Genomic DNA, 16,077 nt, shown 5'->3' on the forward strand with positions numbered 1-16,077 from the left:
TTATTAACAACTCTAATGAGCCTCAATTGCGACTAGACCATTGCCTTTGAGTTATTGCGCAGATGTGGCTAGCGATTTTTCTTGAGTCATTACAAAATTGTATCAAATACAACTGGTAACTTCATGTGTGCCCAACAACACTGCCCCACAATATGGGACCTAACGTTGATGTTAGGGATTTAATTACGGTAGATTGTGACGCCCCAAAAATTTGATTGGATTGAATATTGATTAAGTGTGTGTGTGTGTGTTGAGTCTCACCATGTTGGTTATGTTCAAATCGGTTTTGTTCATGTATTCTTCTCAACCATTGCAAGCTTAGCTCATAAAATTAAAGGTTGAAAGCTGTAAAAATTTCAAGGTGGAAAAGCCAGTTGCACTTTAGATAAGAGAAGGGAAGAAAGTAGTAACATTGAGTTAAATTGGAAAGTTGAATAGATGGGAAATCGTTAAATGTTGCTAAGAAAAAGAAATGTGAGAATGATTCTTGGTTGAATTCAATCAGCAAATTTTAATTTCCGAGAGAGGAAAAGACCAAAAAAATTAAAGAAATAGACTAGGAAAATGGCCAAATTACTAGTGATTTGAATTTAATGTGGAAACGTTAGGCAATTGTGTTGTTGAGCAGCTTTCATTGAAGGGGATAAAAGAGAACGGAATGGACTAAATTGAACCGAACTGGATCAAAGTGACTCAACAAGAGCGTAATAACAAAAAATGTTATGCTACAACTTTTAGATATTATATGGGTCCAATTAACCATCCATTTTTAAAACTGTTTATAGAAATTCGAAAAAGCTCAAAAAAATTTATAACTTTTTGATTTTTTCCATAAAAAATTTCCTTAAATAGTTTTTCTAAACAGTTTTCTAATGTATGCCCTAAGGGACATACATTAGTAAAATTCTTATTTTATATATATATAAAATTAGAACTCATGATCATTTTTTTTACTTCAATTTTTTAATATATAATATAATTAGCTCTTTGAAAATGGACAGTTAGAAAAAAGTTTATACCTAAAAAAAATAAAAAATAAAAAAAGAGTTTTGAAAAAGCGTACTTTGAAAAATTGCGATTTCAAAATGGGCATGGGAAACGGCGAAGTTTTACAGTTCCACCTGATATCTACAAGCTTAAAATGTTCAAGAAAACCCAAAAAAAAAAAAACTAAATGAAGCCTACGAAATGAAATGGACCACTCCAATATCCACATTCATTACAACTACATGCACAAAATTAGTTTGCAATTGCAACACTGTATCTGGGTTCTTCCCTTTGCCATCCACATTCCTCTTGCTTGTTTCCAACCCGGTCATAGTGCCTCAGGAAAACGCAAATCCGCAGGGCCTGGACCCAGAATCCCTTTCTGGTCGTTAATCTTGGGGAGTACAAGAGGTGGCTCTGTATGTCCATCTTTTTCATCATCTCTCCAGCCAGGCGCTGGCCAATCTCTCTATAACATCAAGAGATAAATAAATGAACTACTAAAGAAAATAGAGAATATTATGTGCGTCAAGCAGAGAAAATGATCATTTCTTCTTGAGAAAAGAAAAAACTATATAGAGGGACCATCATGGAAAGAAGCATTACCAGTCCATCACCACAATCAGATTGAAGTAACCTCAACATTTACTTCTTATTTTTAAAAAAAGTTATTATCGCCTTATAATTGATTATGCCTTATAAATGATGCTCTTATTATCGTTTTTGCTAATGTTAGAAATACTTGCCTCATCATGAGTGTAACTTGTGTCCTGCAATATAGGGGTCATTATTGGGGGAGCAATATCTGGGTCTGGTTTTTGAAATATAAATGTGGTGTAAAGACCTGTGAAAGGAAAATGCTAAAGAACCTATTAGTAAACTGCTGAACTGGGCAAGTTGCAACTGATAAATGGTAGAAAGAATAGGTTTCAAAGCAGGCAATGAAATGTAAATGAATCACCTAACACATCATACGATCGAGGAAGAAGTCTCCCTCTGGGATCAACAAGGTTTGGAACAGAATTCGTTATCATGCCTGCAAATTGGGCTCTTTTGGCAACACCAAATATGGAGAATGAATTATCAGCCTCACTAAATCAAACAATGTTAATCACAAGCAAATACATCACATAAAATCAAAACTTTGTTAAGGCATTAATAATTAATTCATTTCAGAACTTTGTTAAGGCATTAAAGAAGAAAGCATAAATTCACAAACCTGTTATCATCATAAAATTCAGTTAAGTTTTGAATCTCGACATACTCAAGACCAGCTTCCCTTGCCAACCTGAGTCACATCAGAGAAGTTAATTGTTACAACATTCCAAAGCCAATGTCTAAGCTAGAGAGCACTTTAAAACTATAAAACCATTCCATTACTACCAACCCAAAAAAATATGAGAATGCCAAACAAAAGAACTAAACTTGAGGTCATTGAACCAAAAACATAGTGTGATACATTGGCAATCCAGTGTGGGCCATAATTAGCACTCTGTGCAATTTTAAACATTATCATTTCTATTCCAACCGCAGTTAAAAACTTTAATTCTCGCTAATCTGCCATCACTTTGGAGGCAGAATGGATTTATGGCAGTTTATAGGATTGAACAAAGTCTAGAACCAAAATATAAGATAGAATATAAATGAACCTGATGAAACTTGGGAAATGAACCAGGCAATGGGTTTCAGCAGATGGATCACTAGCAAATTTCAGCTGATATTTCTTTCCAAATAATGGGAACCTGGAAATATACACTTTATTCAATTGAATTAGAATGAAAATATAGAACAAGGAAACACGCTTCTTATTGAAAATTCATACATACTTTTCTTCCTCAACTTCAAACGTGATCATGTAGCTTTCTGATCGAATGCAATTGGGAACAATGTTTGGCTTCATGCTGCTGCCTTTGTTGTGGTATGCTTCAACATTCTTTTGGTACTTTGCCCTGTATGGCCAAAATGTTAATATCTATAGTATGGCACTCCCTTTCTGAGAAGAAAGATCTCATGCAGCATTGATCACAAAGATCAAAGATCAAGCAACGTCATGAATAGAAGAAAATATCATTGAAACCTGGGCTGAAAGCTAGAAGAGAGCTGGAGAAAACAAACAATGTAAATGATGGAATTAACACCCAGACAGAGATGCTATTAACAACTGCAAAGAAAGCTTTGTTTTCATTCAAAGAAGTATATGGTTGACATTCTTAGACTTGAGTTGCTTGACCTTAACACTGCCTCTATACCTGATATGTTAAATAATATGGAAGCACAACCATTGGTAATCTAAAATGACTTTTTAATTCAAATTTAACATGACTGTCACTCAAGGGAAACTGAAATCAACTTAAGTTCTCCATGTTTTTGTTAAAGCATCAACCTTGGCCCTATGGAAACTAGCAGGGACAAAGAATCACTAAGAAATATTAATACTTGATGGTGGAAGGTGGGAGGTGAATTATAACCCAGAGTAATCTAAAGAATTTAGAACCTGATCACAATTCAAGATCTTTCTATTATATCAAGCAGGGCAAAAGGATAAAAGTCTACCAAATCAACTGAGAGAGATGGGGAGCAGCATATGGATGAGGGCCCTGTTATCTTAGTTTTAGTACCCAAAAAAACCACCAATATGGATCAACAATTAATTAAATCACCAAATTGCAATCAAATACTGAAAGCACTAATTAGCTCAAAATTTTGAACTGATTTCTTTAAATACATACAAACAAAACAAGTATACAAAGTAAATCCAATGCAATCAACTAAGCAACTCCATAAACAACAGGTCTTAACAATCACTATTTCATACCATATTGTAGATGAGTCAGGAGTAATACCGAAAAAATAACCCCCCGGTTTCAGCAAACATGACACATTTTGTAGAAGTTTCCTTGCTCTCTCCTCGGTTTCAAAGCACAACTGCAAGTAGAAATGCTTTTCAGATTTGGAACCTGATACTCTGAAGGGAGACACAGGACTGTTTGTGTGTGTGTGTGTGTGTGTGTGCAAGCATGCATGTGTGCAGATGAGAGAGAGGGGAAAACATATATGAAACCTGTAAATGCTGCAAGCAGCATACTATATCAGCCTGATTGGTCTTCTCCTTTAAATGCGTCTCCATATTTTCCTATCAAGGCATACACTGTCAGATAAGGAGGAGAATGTAAAACAAAGACTATCTGGAACCAACTTTTGTTCCAATATATATATATATATATATAATGACATTTTATACAAATGATTGATGGATCCAATGCGACAAAGAAAACTTTAAGTTCTGTTTTCTTTGTTGTTGTTAGTTGTTTTTTCTTGTGTTCACCATCATGAACACCTTGTATTTTCATTCTATATTTTTCTTCATCTTGATTAATATTATTCTTATTACCTATCAAAAAAAATGACCACATAAGAAGAAACTATAAAAAATTCTTAGAAAAAAGGATCTTTTATCCCCATATGAGGTTGAATTAAGTAAAAACATAAGTCACTAAATAATACAGAAACTTGTCACAAACTGCAAGATCCCAATTAAGGCCAAAGTCAGAGGGTATTTTTAAATCAAATGTGACGAGTTTTCAGGACAGGTAGAAAAGGAGGCAAAAAAAGAAATGATTCTGAACCCCTTTAAAAGCAATGTATAAAGTCTTCTGGAACAGATGGAAAGTCCTTTAAAAAATAAGGTTCAACACTGTCAAAATGACTTCAACCTATACAATGGGTTAAGCTCATTAGTTAATCTCCTAGGCAATTGCAAGGCCAACTTAACTGCATTTATACTTCTGAAATCATCACATGGTACACCTATTTAAAATCTTTGCATAGTGACAATTAAGGTACCAGAAGATGTCTCACTCACTACCATTATTCTAGAGGCAAACTCAAAAGTAACCCCCCCCCCCCCCTTTCCCATTTATTTATTTAAAAAAAATTACACTCTCAAGAGTAGCAAAAAGAACAATTTGTATTAATATCATCTCAATTATATTAGTAGATTAAGTGAATAATATTTCTTTTCTTTTTTTTTTGGGTGGGGGGGGGGGGGGGGGGGGGGGGTGTTTAAAGCAACTCATGCACCCAAGCAAAATTGAACCTGAGACCACTCAGAACCACTAGAGTGGTATAGCCCAACTGGTGGATTAAGCGTATAATCATTACTATAATTTTAGCTAGCAAATGGCACAGCATAAATTGCACATAGGCAGACAGCTGAAATCCATAAGGTAACGATTTTCAAGGTATGAGGATCATTATCCCAAGTCTTGTGACAGAACTCTGTCACTGAAATAATTGTCTTAGCCTTTTACGTATGTACAAAAGCACTCAAAAGCTGGAGTGAGTAGGTTTTAAGGTCAACCCTTTTTCCTTAAAGATCTACTTTGCATTGCTAACTAAAAACATAGACTATATGTAAATGTTCTTCAATGGCCCCAAAACACTTCAACAATCCCCCAACCAGGAAGTAACACAGAAATTGGCAAGGTACAAACTAAAATATTGGCAGGTTCTACCGATTAGGTACAAAATTCCTAATGCATAACAACACCTATCAAGATAACTAGACACCCACCTGGATCAAAATTTGAGAAGTATAGTCAAGGCACCTGCATTGAGGGACTAGAATCACATACAACATTTAATTTTAAATCTGGTGATCGATAATTTGACATTGAAAAATCAGCTTTTAAGCCATGTGAATCATAGGCATAGAAATGTGCTTTGGTGTTCAACATGAATGCGAGTTACTGTATACACGAAACCAGAAAACTAAATTGCACTGAAGCACAGATGGCAGACTGAAGACAACAAGGTTTATGAATCATACATTAGTATCTATATCAAAACTGGTCAGTTTTCAACCAAAAAAAAAAACCTGTGACCCTTGTTAGCCTATGTTGTTCCATTTCATGAAATACAATAAAGTACAAAACTTGTCACAACAAGATATCTGACCATCTTAGTCAATAGTCATATTATCCTCCAAAACCCACAAGCCAAAATCCAAACTTGAACAGACCCAGAAATTGTATACTCAATAAACAAAGCTCCCACTATGCAAAACACTGACTTTATGAAAAATAAATAAGCTTTGCAAAGCCAACACAAACACTAAAACCCAATAACCAAAACTAATAGCAAAAGAGAAAGAGAAAGAGAGAGAGAAGAAGAAGAAGACAGACCAAGCAAGGGTCAAAGTGAAAGAAGTCAGAAGGGTAAGGCTTCTTCTGACTCAGGCTCTCCCAGGCTTCTCGTAATTGGGCTATTCCAGTCGAAGATACATCGATTCCGATGTAGTGACCAATTTGGGCATCGTTGTCGAAGCCAAGTCCTCCTCCTCCACAGCAATACAAGTCACACACAGTCGCATATGGGTGCGCGAATATCTTCATCAGCGCCATTTTTGCGAACTCGTACAGCTTTTGGTGACTCGACTCGCTCCGATTTGGGAGCCCCACTACTTGGGAACTCATCTCTGATTCTGAGTTTGTTAGCTCACTGGCGGTGAAACTGGAATAAGTATAGTTTGCAATTGCATTGCATTAGAATGAACTGGTGTTGGGCCTAGGCCTAGGCCTCTAAATGGGTTAAACACTTAAACTAGTGTCCCATTACTTGTAAATTTTCCCCCCAAAAAAATGTATGGGCAAAGGTTGTATCAGGAAAAATTCTAAGAGCATATAAAATAATATAACTTATATCACAATTATTTACATGTTAAATTATAAATAATAGAGAAAAAGTGGTGGATTTATATGAAAGCAACAGAAAATTGTTGCAGTAGAACTACTCTCGATACTAAATCCAATGCTCCAATACACTAAATCTGTTAGATCATGATATGCGTCACCATTTCAATAAGCCAAATTCAAGATGATCAAGAGACTTGGTGGTACACTCATGGTCGCTCCAGAAGCTTATAAACCATGAGTGGGAGGGTTACTTAGGCAATGTGGGACCCGGGTGAGCCTAGGTGTCAATCACCTCAGGGCAAAAATCCTTAGCTCCCACCCCTTCATGACAAAACCGTGAGGGACTGGCTCCTCAAAGCGGACAAACACCGATTGATGGGGGCAGGTACCCACACAAGATCTATACAAAATTTATATGGGCTCATTGCCTTTTGTTTTTAAGATGGATTATATATTTTTAAGTTGAGTTTTTTAATACACTGAAACCAAACGCTGAAATAAATAGTAAGGGTGGTTATGTTTGACACATCCATTGATCACCACCCTTTTTTGGGGATTAGTAGGGGTGTCCAACAAGCCATGAAACTTGACCAAACTAATCAACCCAAAACCCTCAACCTCATGATTGATTTTCTCAATTCCTTCGATTGACAACGAGTTTCATGTCTTAAAACCCAACCTTTTTCAATTGAATAGCAAGTGGAGTTGGTGGGTAATCGAATATCAACTGATCGCTTAAACGTATTGATTCTTTGTTGGAGATCTATTATCACCAACTACCTCCTTAGCAAGAAGTACCAGATCTGGCCATGAGAGGCTGTACTCTTAAAGAAAAAACCATATTTAGTTGTGAAATGTTGAGATCATCCTCGAAAAATAGTCTAGATATGGCCTTCAGAGGCTAAGATCTTCACCTCTCTCCCTGACCCTTGCCATCAAGTTCTTGTCTTTGTCTTCAACAAACCACACAGATGAAATCGACCATATCCGACTGATTATTAAAGGAGTACTAGCAGTCAAATAACCCTTTTTTTTTTGGGTGAATAGCAGTCAAATAACTTAGACTTAGATCATTTCCATCAACACTTTTAAAAAATTTAGCATTTATAATCTCAAAAACTAATTATAATATATAACACATCATTTTACAATATTCCTTCTATCAAAATTTTTATTTTTTTAACACTCCATTTAAATATTCTTTCTTTATTATTTTTTATTCATTTTTTATTTTTCCTCTCTCTCTCTCTCTCCTTTGTCTCTCTCTTTCTCTTCTCCATCTCTATCTTTATTAAACAAATAATTTTTTTTACAATCTTGCTACAGTGGGTTGTTATCTCTAGGAGGGCTGTTATCTCTAGCAGCCCACTGTAGCTAGATTGCAAAATGAATAGGATTTAAGAGCTTTGATGGAGTATGCTTTTTGATCTTTTGATGCTAAAATTTAGCATTTATAACATTTGAGAGTGTTGATGAGAATGCTCTTAGTGCTCAATGGTGGTTTCTAGATTATCCCACCTAAACAAGGTAGGTCGAGTGACGAGTGGAGTATAAACCCAACCAATGGGCACCACTAAGAATTAGTGTTTAGTGTAAATAATTTGGTGTTAAAACAAGTTGACCTAATTTGACACAATTAATAGTTGGATCAATTCAATGCTAATCTACTTAACCCATAATAAACTCGAAATGGCCCTATGCATATAAATAGAGATTATTTTTTATGTAACATAAATTTTGAATGTCATATATATAGAACTAAGAAATGGAAAGAATTTTTTGTTATACTACAAAATCTTCAATTTGGAGCATTTTTTTTTTTTGTTTGTTTATAATTCGATAATTACAACAAGCAAATGGAAACTTAAATCATATATGTCTTTATTAGATACACCTTGAGGTGCTAACTACCAACCAATTTGGAACACTTTCAAATTAATCATCTCCCCTCAAAAGCCTTATAACTCAATTTACGTCCAAAGTTTAAATCCTCAAAAAGAAAAAGAAAAAGGAGTAATAGGACATCTTAACACAAATTATCAATCTGTTACTGCTAAATTATTAGAAAATGGCATTTCGTTTTTAAAAGTTGTAAGGCTGAAAGCTCATCATTTTGGAGGTGTTTGGTGATTGCACTAAAAAATATGTGTTTTATTGTTTGAAAATATGTGTGAGTAAAAAAATAAGTAAAAATATGTGTAATATTAAAATAAATAAAAAATAAAAAGTAAAAATTGTTGTTTGAAACGGTCCCCCTTGTTTTTGGAATCTATTACTAGAGAAGGAAAAAAGAGAGCAAACAGAAAAGCAAAACATGAGCCCACAGCAGCAAGATGGTGAGGAGACCTTAGTGGAAGCAGCATTACGAGTGCTGAAAACAGGCGACCCATACGAGAAGGCTCGACTCGGTGACTCTGTGGCATCCCAATGGCTACAAGGGACAATCACTCAGCCCTACGACTCTTCCCTGGACCTGCCCGTGCCAGACCGCCCCGCCAGGCTCGCCAACGTACATTTTCTTAAAATTCAGTGCCCATTTGCTACTTTGCATTCCAACCGTTCGATGAAATGCCTCAATGAAAATTTTTTGTGTTTGTATTTTTTGGGTGCAGGTTAAGCTGGTGTCGCCGAGTCTAATGCCGAAACTGGGAAAAGCAGGTAGCTTGCAGAGTAGACAGGCAATTGTGCATAGCCTGGTGCACACTGAGAGCTGGGCTATTGACTTGTCTTGGGTACTATTTTGATGCAGAAAATAGGAACAAATTCCAAAAACCAATGTGGGACTGAACAGTAACTGAATGAATGAATGAATAGGGAAACACAGAGAATGGGTTCCACTTTAAAGGGTCACTTAAAAAAAAAAGACTAGTTTATGAAACTTCTTGTACTTTTCAGTTGGTTGAATGATAAATTTTCTTATTAAATTAATGAATAAACTAATGATGAGAAGGACAAGGGTGATATCTATATTGTTTTTCAACCCCCCCCCCCCCCCATTTTGTTTTGTTTTTTATTTAAATAATGTTTGTTTTTAGTCACACAATATTGATTGGCTCTATTTTACCATTTTTGTGGTACTAATTTAGACCATCTAATATGAAATAAAGCATATAGACATTGATAACCTTTTACCAGTTTTTCCATTCATTAATTTTAGAATTTTGAGGGACTATCGCATGATATATGTTGTGTAAATCATTCATTAGAAGAACCATTTCCATACTTGTACTTAATTATAGTGGATATGGAGCTAAGCTCTAGCTCAACTAGCATCTGACTTTATAAGTTCTAAGAGGAGGGTGGAGTCACGAGTTGAAGACTTATTGATACACGTGTAACTTACCAATCATATATATATATATATATATATATGTGGTGTGTGTGTGCATGCATGTATGTATGTATGTGTTGTAGTAGATAAGGATGCTTGTATTCATTCTTTGTTGGGTGCCTCATGGACCATCAGATTTGTTTATGATTTCAATGATTGGAAACTAGAGTTAGTTGACTGTATGTTGGACATCTTGTATTCCAACATCCTGATGACAGAGGGTTTAGATTGCTTGAAGTGGAGATTGAAGAGTAATGGCAAGTTTGATTTGTTCTTATTAAAAGACTCTAGGAGGATACAGTGATGCCGGTTTCCCAAAGGAAGAGTATCTGGTGTAATAAGGTATTGGAAAAGGCTGGATTTTTTTGTGTGCGCACAGCAGCATGGGGAAAAACTTATTGGTAGACTAGTGTTGTATGTGCAGAGTTAGTGAGAAAAATGTGATTCATTTCTTACTGATCCACTATGTGGTTGCCTATGAATTGTGGTTTCTTTTTTTCTTTTTCTTTTTTTGTCTTTTCTTTGTCTGGGATTCATTAGGCAATGCCAAAGAGTGTAGTGGATCTGGTTTTTGAATGGAGAAATTGGTTTGAGAAACAAATATCTTCAGTGTAAAATATTGTTCCCCTATGCACAATGTGGGTCATATGGATGGAGTGGAACAATTGTTATGATGTGGAGGGATCAGTTTTGGAGCTGAAAAATAAGTTTGTGAGATTGTTGTTTCGATGGTCTAGAATCCTTGGAGATATTGATATGCATTTTATTATAGACTTAGACTTCTTGTAATTCTTTGTTGGGACATTGTTTTGTACTCATCCTATGTACATGATATATCTCCTCATCTCAATAAAATTTTATTGAAAAAAAATTTCTAGAAGTTTAGGTTATGTTTGGTAACAGTTTTTGTTTTCTATTTTTAAAAACTTGTTTATGGGAATATAAAGAAAAAACAATTTTCTTGCATTTTTGAAATCAAAAACATGTTTGTTTAGTTAAAATTTAAAAAAAAAAAGTTTTTTTGAAAAAAATAAAAAATAAAAAATACTAAAATATGTTGTTATTAAGATTTGAACTCTAATGCTAACTCATTAAATGAGACAGATTCATTAAATCAAATGCGTGTTTTCTTTGACTTTTGAAAACTAGAAACTTAAATCAATCATTTGCATGTTTTCAATTTCCTTCACAAACTGAGTTTTGAGAACAGTTTTTGTTTTTTTTTTTTTTTGTCCATTTTGAGTTGCCAAGTAAGTTTTTTAGTTTCAAAAATAAAAATAAAAAATGTTTTTGAAAACAGAAAATAAGGGAAAAAAGTAGTTACCAAACATACCCTTAAAGATCTTATGTATGTATTTTATTAGGAATTCGTTTTTGATAGGTATATTTTATTAGGGATTCTTTCATGTAACACTTCTTGTATTAATTGTTTTTGTAATAATCCAGAAGATCATTACTGCAGAATATTATATTTAGAAGAAGCGTTCTGAACTTAGTTTCTTAAAATAGATTATAATAGCTTCTTCTTTTCTTTTCTCTTTTCTTTTTTCTCTTTTGCATTGTTTTTTATTTCGTACTTTCAAAAAAGAACTGATTCCAAATGTGAAGCAAGCATGTCTTAGTTATTCATTTACTTGTTCACGAGCTTGATCTATTCTTTTTTGGATGTATTAATTTCTTGTTCTATGCATCTCATGTATGGCCTTACATCTATCTATCATGTACTTTTGGATTATTGTAGGATATAATTGCACGTTTTGGTAAGCAAGAGGCAATGCCAAGGGAGTTCTTCACTGATTTTGTCAAGGTGGCTCAAGATGAGTGCCGGCACTTCACTCTCCTTGCAGCACGGCTAGAGGAGATAGGTTCTTCTTATGGAGCATTACCAGCTCATGATGGCCTTTGGGACTCCGCCATTGCTACTTCAAATGATCTCCTTGCACGTCTTGCAGTTGAGCATTGTGTCCATGAGGTGCTTTTTCAGTTTTTCCTTAAAAACTTTCTTGTTTTGAATGGATTCATTTGGACCAACACGAACCATGGAGTCATTAAATAATTGATTATGAATTTCAAATGGACACTTTTCAATAAATTAATTAAAATATAGTATGTATATTTCTGCGATTGTGACCTGGTGGGGTCTAGCAGTGTCTTTCATTGGAATAATCTAGTGTTCTCAGGTTTGATCAAAAACAAAAATCTAGTTTTCTCAGGTTGGTAGGTTTGGGGGCAGGAATTGATTTTATATATATAGGTAAGTAGATCATCACAAATTTAGGGCATGTTTGATAAACTGTAATGGTGATTACTTGGGAAGATGAGGAGGAATCAAAACTTACTAGGAATACAAGAAGTTGGGATGCAATATTTATTCTGTTCAACTGTTTGGTAATGACACTGGAATATATCAAGAATTATTATTGTTTTAGCAAACTTATAGGTTCTCTTTCAGAGTTTCCATCTACCATATTTAATGAAGATGCAAAGACCTGGACTTAAGAGTTATGTTATTCTTTCGCAAAAAAAAAAAAAAAAAAAAGGCTTTGTCACTGACCATATATAAAGGGTTATATAATTATTTTACTGGGAAAAGAAAAAGAAAAGAAGCTATGAGTCTATGACTTCATCACTGATCAGGGATCACATATAATTAATAAAAGACAATATATACCACTAACATACTGAAAAGAAAAGAAAAACTAAAAAACAACCATTATTTTAATTTTTGGCATCTTGCTAGGGAAGAAATATGGATACTACATCACATAGGTGTAAAAGATCATAAAAAGACCTACAATGAGTATTCATATGTGCTTTTAAACCCATAGAAAACCTAAACTGGTCAGTATAGAACTTTCCTCCTACTTTGATTTTAATTTGACTAAAGAGTGTTCACAATCCAATGTGTTACATTCTCCTCTAATGATGGATATCTTGGGACCTAAATTTCCACGGAGCAGAAATGGAGCCAGGAGGATACGATACTGATTAACTATCAAGATGAGATTCCTCTATGCTGCCAAATTATTAGTGACAGATTTTAGATGGTGCCACTTTGTTGCCTAAATGTCAATTCTAACACACACCCACACAAATGAAGCCATGAGGATATGATACTAATTAACTATCAAGGTTGGATTCCATTATGCTGCCAAATTATTAGAGTAATATATTTTAGATAGTGCCACCTTCTAGATAGCAATAGATCTGAGGAGAGTGGCAGCTAATAGTGGTTTTTTGGGATCTTTATTTTTTAGAACTATTATGTAAGTTAAGAAATAGCAGTTAACCTTTTGGGAAACAATAGTTATTCTAATAGCTGTTCCTTAGTTTGAGTGAAATATAGCTATTCTATTACAAGATCTATTCTTTTATACCAAACTTGCCCTTAATTTCTAATGAAGCCAGCTATTAGACTTGCTATTTGAAATAAATGGAAATTGATTTTCTTCATACATATTGTAATAGCATCTGCTGGTAAAAATCCATCTAGATTGCAGGAATTGAAGAGAATGGAACCATAGTTCAAATCATGCAAATGATGGGCATCCTTCTTTTGAGATGAATTGAGTCCTATCATTTGTGAAGATGGCTCCATTTTCTTGAATTTCTGCAAATGATATGTATTCTTTTATACAGTTTGCATGTAGAGAGGGCTCATTTTTTTGATACACCCTTTCAGTATGGTGTCCAAACATTCCATCAGTGAATGATGTTTCCATAATCATAACCCTTTTGAGTTTGAACACAGGCCAGAGGACTTGATGTGCTGCCCACAACCATTTCTCGTTTTCGCAATGGAGGTGATAATGAGACAGCAGAATTACTGGAGAGAGTGGTTTACCCAGAGGAGATTACGCATTGTGCTGCAGGGGTTAAATGGTTTAAATATATTTGCCTGAGGTCTAGTAATCCTGCTCAGGATCAGGACAGCTTGACACCTCAAGGTGGGGCAGGAGAAAATGGAACAATGGAGGTTGAAAATGAAGTAATTCAGAAGTTTCACTCAATAGTGAGAACACACTTCAGGGGACCATTGAAACCACCTTTTAATGAGGAGGCAAGGAAAGCGGCTGGGTTTGGTCCTAGGTGGTATGAACCACTTGCTGTCAAAGAGGCCACTCCTTAATGATGACAGTTTTTTATATAGCAAGAATACTCTGATAATTTTTGGTTGGGAATTGATAATTTTCCCCCCTTATTTAAAATGAGCCAGCTTACACTTTGGATCATAGAAATCTTAAGAACTAGTATTTCAAGTGGCATATCTCTTCATCTGTTTTTGTATCATGGAACTTCTAAGTCTGGTCTTTTTGTTTTACTTGTTTCTTATTTGGTGAGCTTCTGTTGTTTATGATACTTGTTGCAGTTTGGACTCTCTTTGGTTCTTTCTTGGTTGGCTGATATCTGACAGGCTTAAACTACCTGGCAGAAAGTTGTCATGAAAACTCCAGTATATCACATTCTCCAAGTTTTAGAACTTTCAAGCAATGAATTTTTCGAAGACCAAGAGAACAATTAGCAAATTAACTGAGGTGTTACCTAGTGTTATCAGAACCGGACCGAACCATCCCTTCAATTAGAAAATTCATGACCCCCACCCCCCCCGCCCCCAATAAAGTTGTCCGTACCTTTGTAATGCAAATAGGCCACTCGCCGCTCGTTCTTGATGCCCCTGAACTGAAAGCAGACAATTAATGGCATTGAAAGAATACAAGGGCACTTTTTTCTAATAAGTTTAGGAACATACCTAATTTCACCATCAACTAATGTGTTGTTATTGGTGTATAATAAAAATAATTTCGTGATGAATCTATGTGAAAATAATGTTGCTCCTATCGTAAATTGATAACTCAGCAAGGTATGACAAGTTTGTTCATAGGATTGTTGTTTATCTCTAACATAATTATAATTCTTGATGTTTTAGTCCCCCTAATGTGGGTTTCTAGAACTCTTTGAACATTTGAGTATTCTCCCAAATGTGTATAAGCCACTATCCCACACATACTAGGAAATTATGAGAGGGATGCCTACCCCTTCCCCCCTTAACGTGGGTATCCAAAACTCTTTAAACACTTGATTATTCTCTCATATTTGTAGGCCCCCCATCCGACTCACACACAAGAATTACATGAAGTAATCCCTTGAGGGTAAGGCTATAAATGGACCGAGTTCTTTATGAACAGATCAAGCTAGACTCAAGAAAAGACTTGTTTATGTTTATTTATCTAGTAAATAAGTAAAACTCAAAACCAAGTTTAGGCTCAATTATTAAATGGACAAAACTCAAACATAACAATCTATTTGCAAACAAGCTCGTGAACATGAAGCTCAATTTAAGTATTATAATAATATATATTTGTCTAAAAATATACTTATATGTAGACTTGAGATTGAATTGTGTAAGTTTGTAAATAAGTTTAAAAGATATAAAATTATAATTTGTAGTTTATTGATTATTTATATAGTCCATTTTGTATTATATTTATACATAATTTTTAACAATAAAAGGTAGGTGAATATAATTTTATAAGTTCATAAACGGAAACTATTATTTCTAATTAACTAAAACAATATAATTTTAACTATAATCTCGTTATTAGCTATTAGCATAGATTTGAGAATGGGGAAATTTTAGTCTTGGTATTATTATATACAAGAAGAGAATAAATTAATCAAGTGACTTGTTTACAAGTTGGAATAAGAAAATGACCCAAGCTTGAACATTTAATCTAGTTTAATGATGAACTCAAGTTCGTCTCATGTTTGAAATAAAATTAAAAAACAATCCTAAACTTTAAAACTCGACTCAACTTGACTCGTTTATTATAATATTGGGTGGCCCTAAGATGCTAGATAGGAAGTTTTAACCCTAGACCTCATGGATCTCAGCTCATGAGGCCTTAATAATCAACAGCTGGAGTTAGTGTTTAAGTCATTTAAATCTCAAAAGCACTCCCACTTACTAACTTCACGTATAAATATCATTTTGTCAACAAGTTAAAAGAGGCTTTGGTATCTTGTCATTTAGTACAGGGTAATTTGTCTAGTACACAAAATTTAACA

The 16,077-nt window shown here is 34.5% G+C and overlaps 2 protein-coding genes across 5 annotated transcripts; one reads left to right on the top strand and one right to left on the bottom strand.

Annotated features, from left to right (window-relative positions):
* Positions 1 to 1,063: 1,063 nt before the first annotated feature.
* LOC126722939 (mRNA cap guanine-N7 methyltransferase 2) lies at positions 1,064 to 6,561 on the bottom strand. 4 transcript variants are annotated; one of them, XM_050426103.1, is made up of 9 exons: positions 6,171 to 6,561; positions 4,049 to 4,120; positions 3,803 to 3,912; positions 2,814 to 2,936; positions 2,637 to 2,729; positions 2,207 to 2,275; positions 1,949 to 2,079; positions 1,734 to 1,847; positions 1,064 to 1,456 (listed from the first exon to the last, which is right to left on the bottom strand). In XM_050426103.1, the coding sequence occupies exons 1-8, from the start codon at positions 6,459 to 6,461 to the stop codon at positions 1,738 to 1,740; spliced, it is 999 nt and encodes a 332-aa protein (XP_050282060.1). In that variant the 5' UTR covers positions 6,462 to 6,561; the 3' UTR covers positions 1,064 to 1,456; positions 1,734 to 1,737. The 4 variants fall into 4 exon arrangements, with proteins under 4 accessions (XP_050282060.1, XP_050282061.1, XP_050282058.1 ...); XM_050426104.1 differs by having other exon boundaries at positions 1,949 to 2,037; positions 6,171 to 6,558; XM_050426101.1 differs by having other exon boundaries at positions 1,734 to 1,831; positions 6,171 to 6,556.
* A 2,377-nt stretch (positions 6,562 to 8,938) lies between these two features.
* LOC126722940 (uncharacterized) lies at positions 8,939 to 14,389 on the top strand. The gene is made up of 4 exons (XM_050426105.1): positions 8,939 to 9,189; positions 9,293 to 9,412; positions 11,753 to 11,983; positions 13,763 to 14,389. Exons 1-4 carry the CDS (start codon positions 8,995 to 8,997, stop codon positions 14,138 to 14,140), a joined length of 924 nt encoding a protein of 307 aa, XP_050282062.1. The 5' UTR covers positions 8,939 to 8,994; the 3' UTR covers positions 14,141 to 14,389.
* The last annotated feature ends 1,688 nt before the right edge of the window (positions 14,390 to 16,077 follow it).

Source organism: Quercus robur, chromosome 4 (assembly GCF_932294415.1).
Source record: "Quercus robur chromosome 4, dhQueRobu3.1, whole genome shotgun sequence".
NCBI classification, from domain to species: Eukaryota; Viridiplantae; Streptophyta; class Magnoliopsida; order Fagales; family Fagaceae; genus Quercus; species Quercus robur.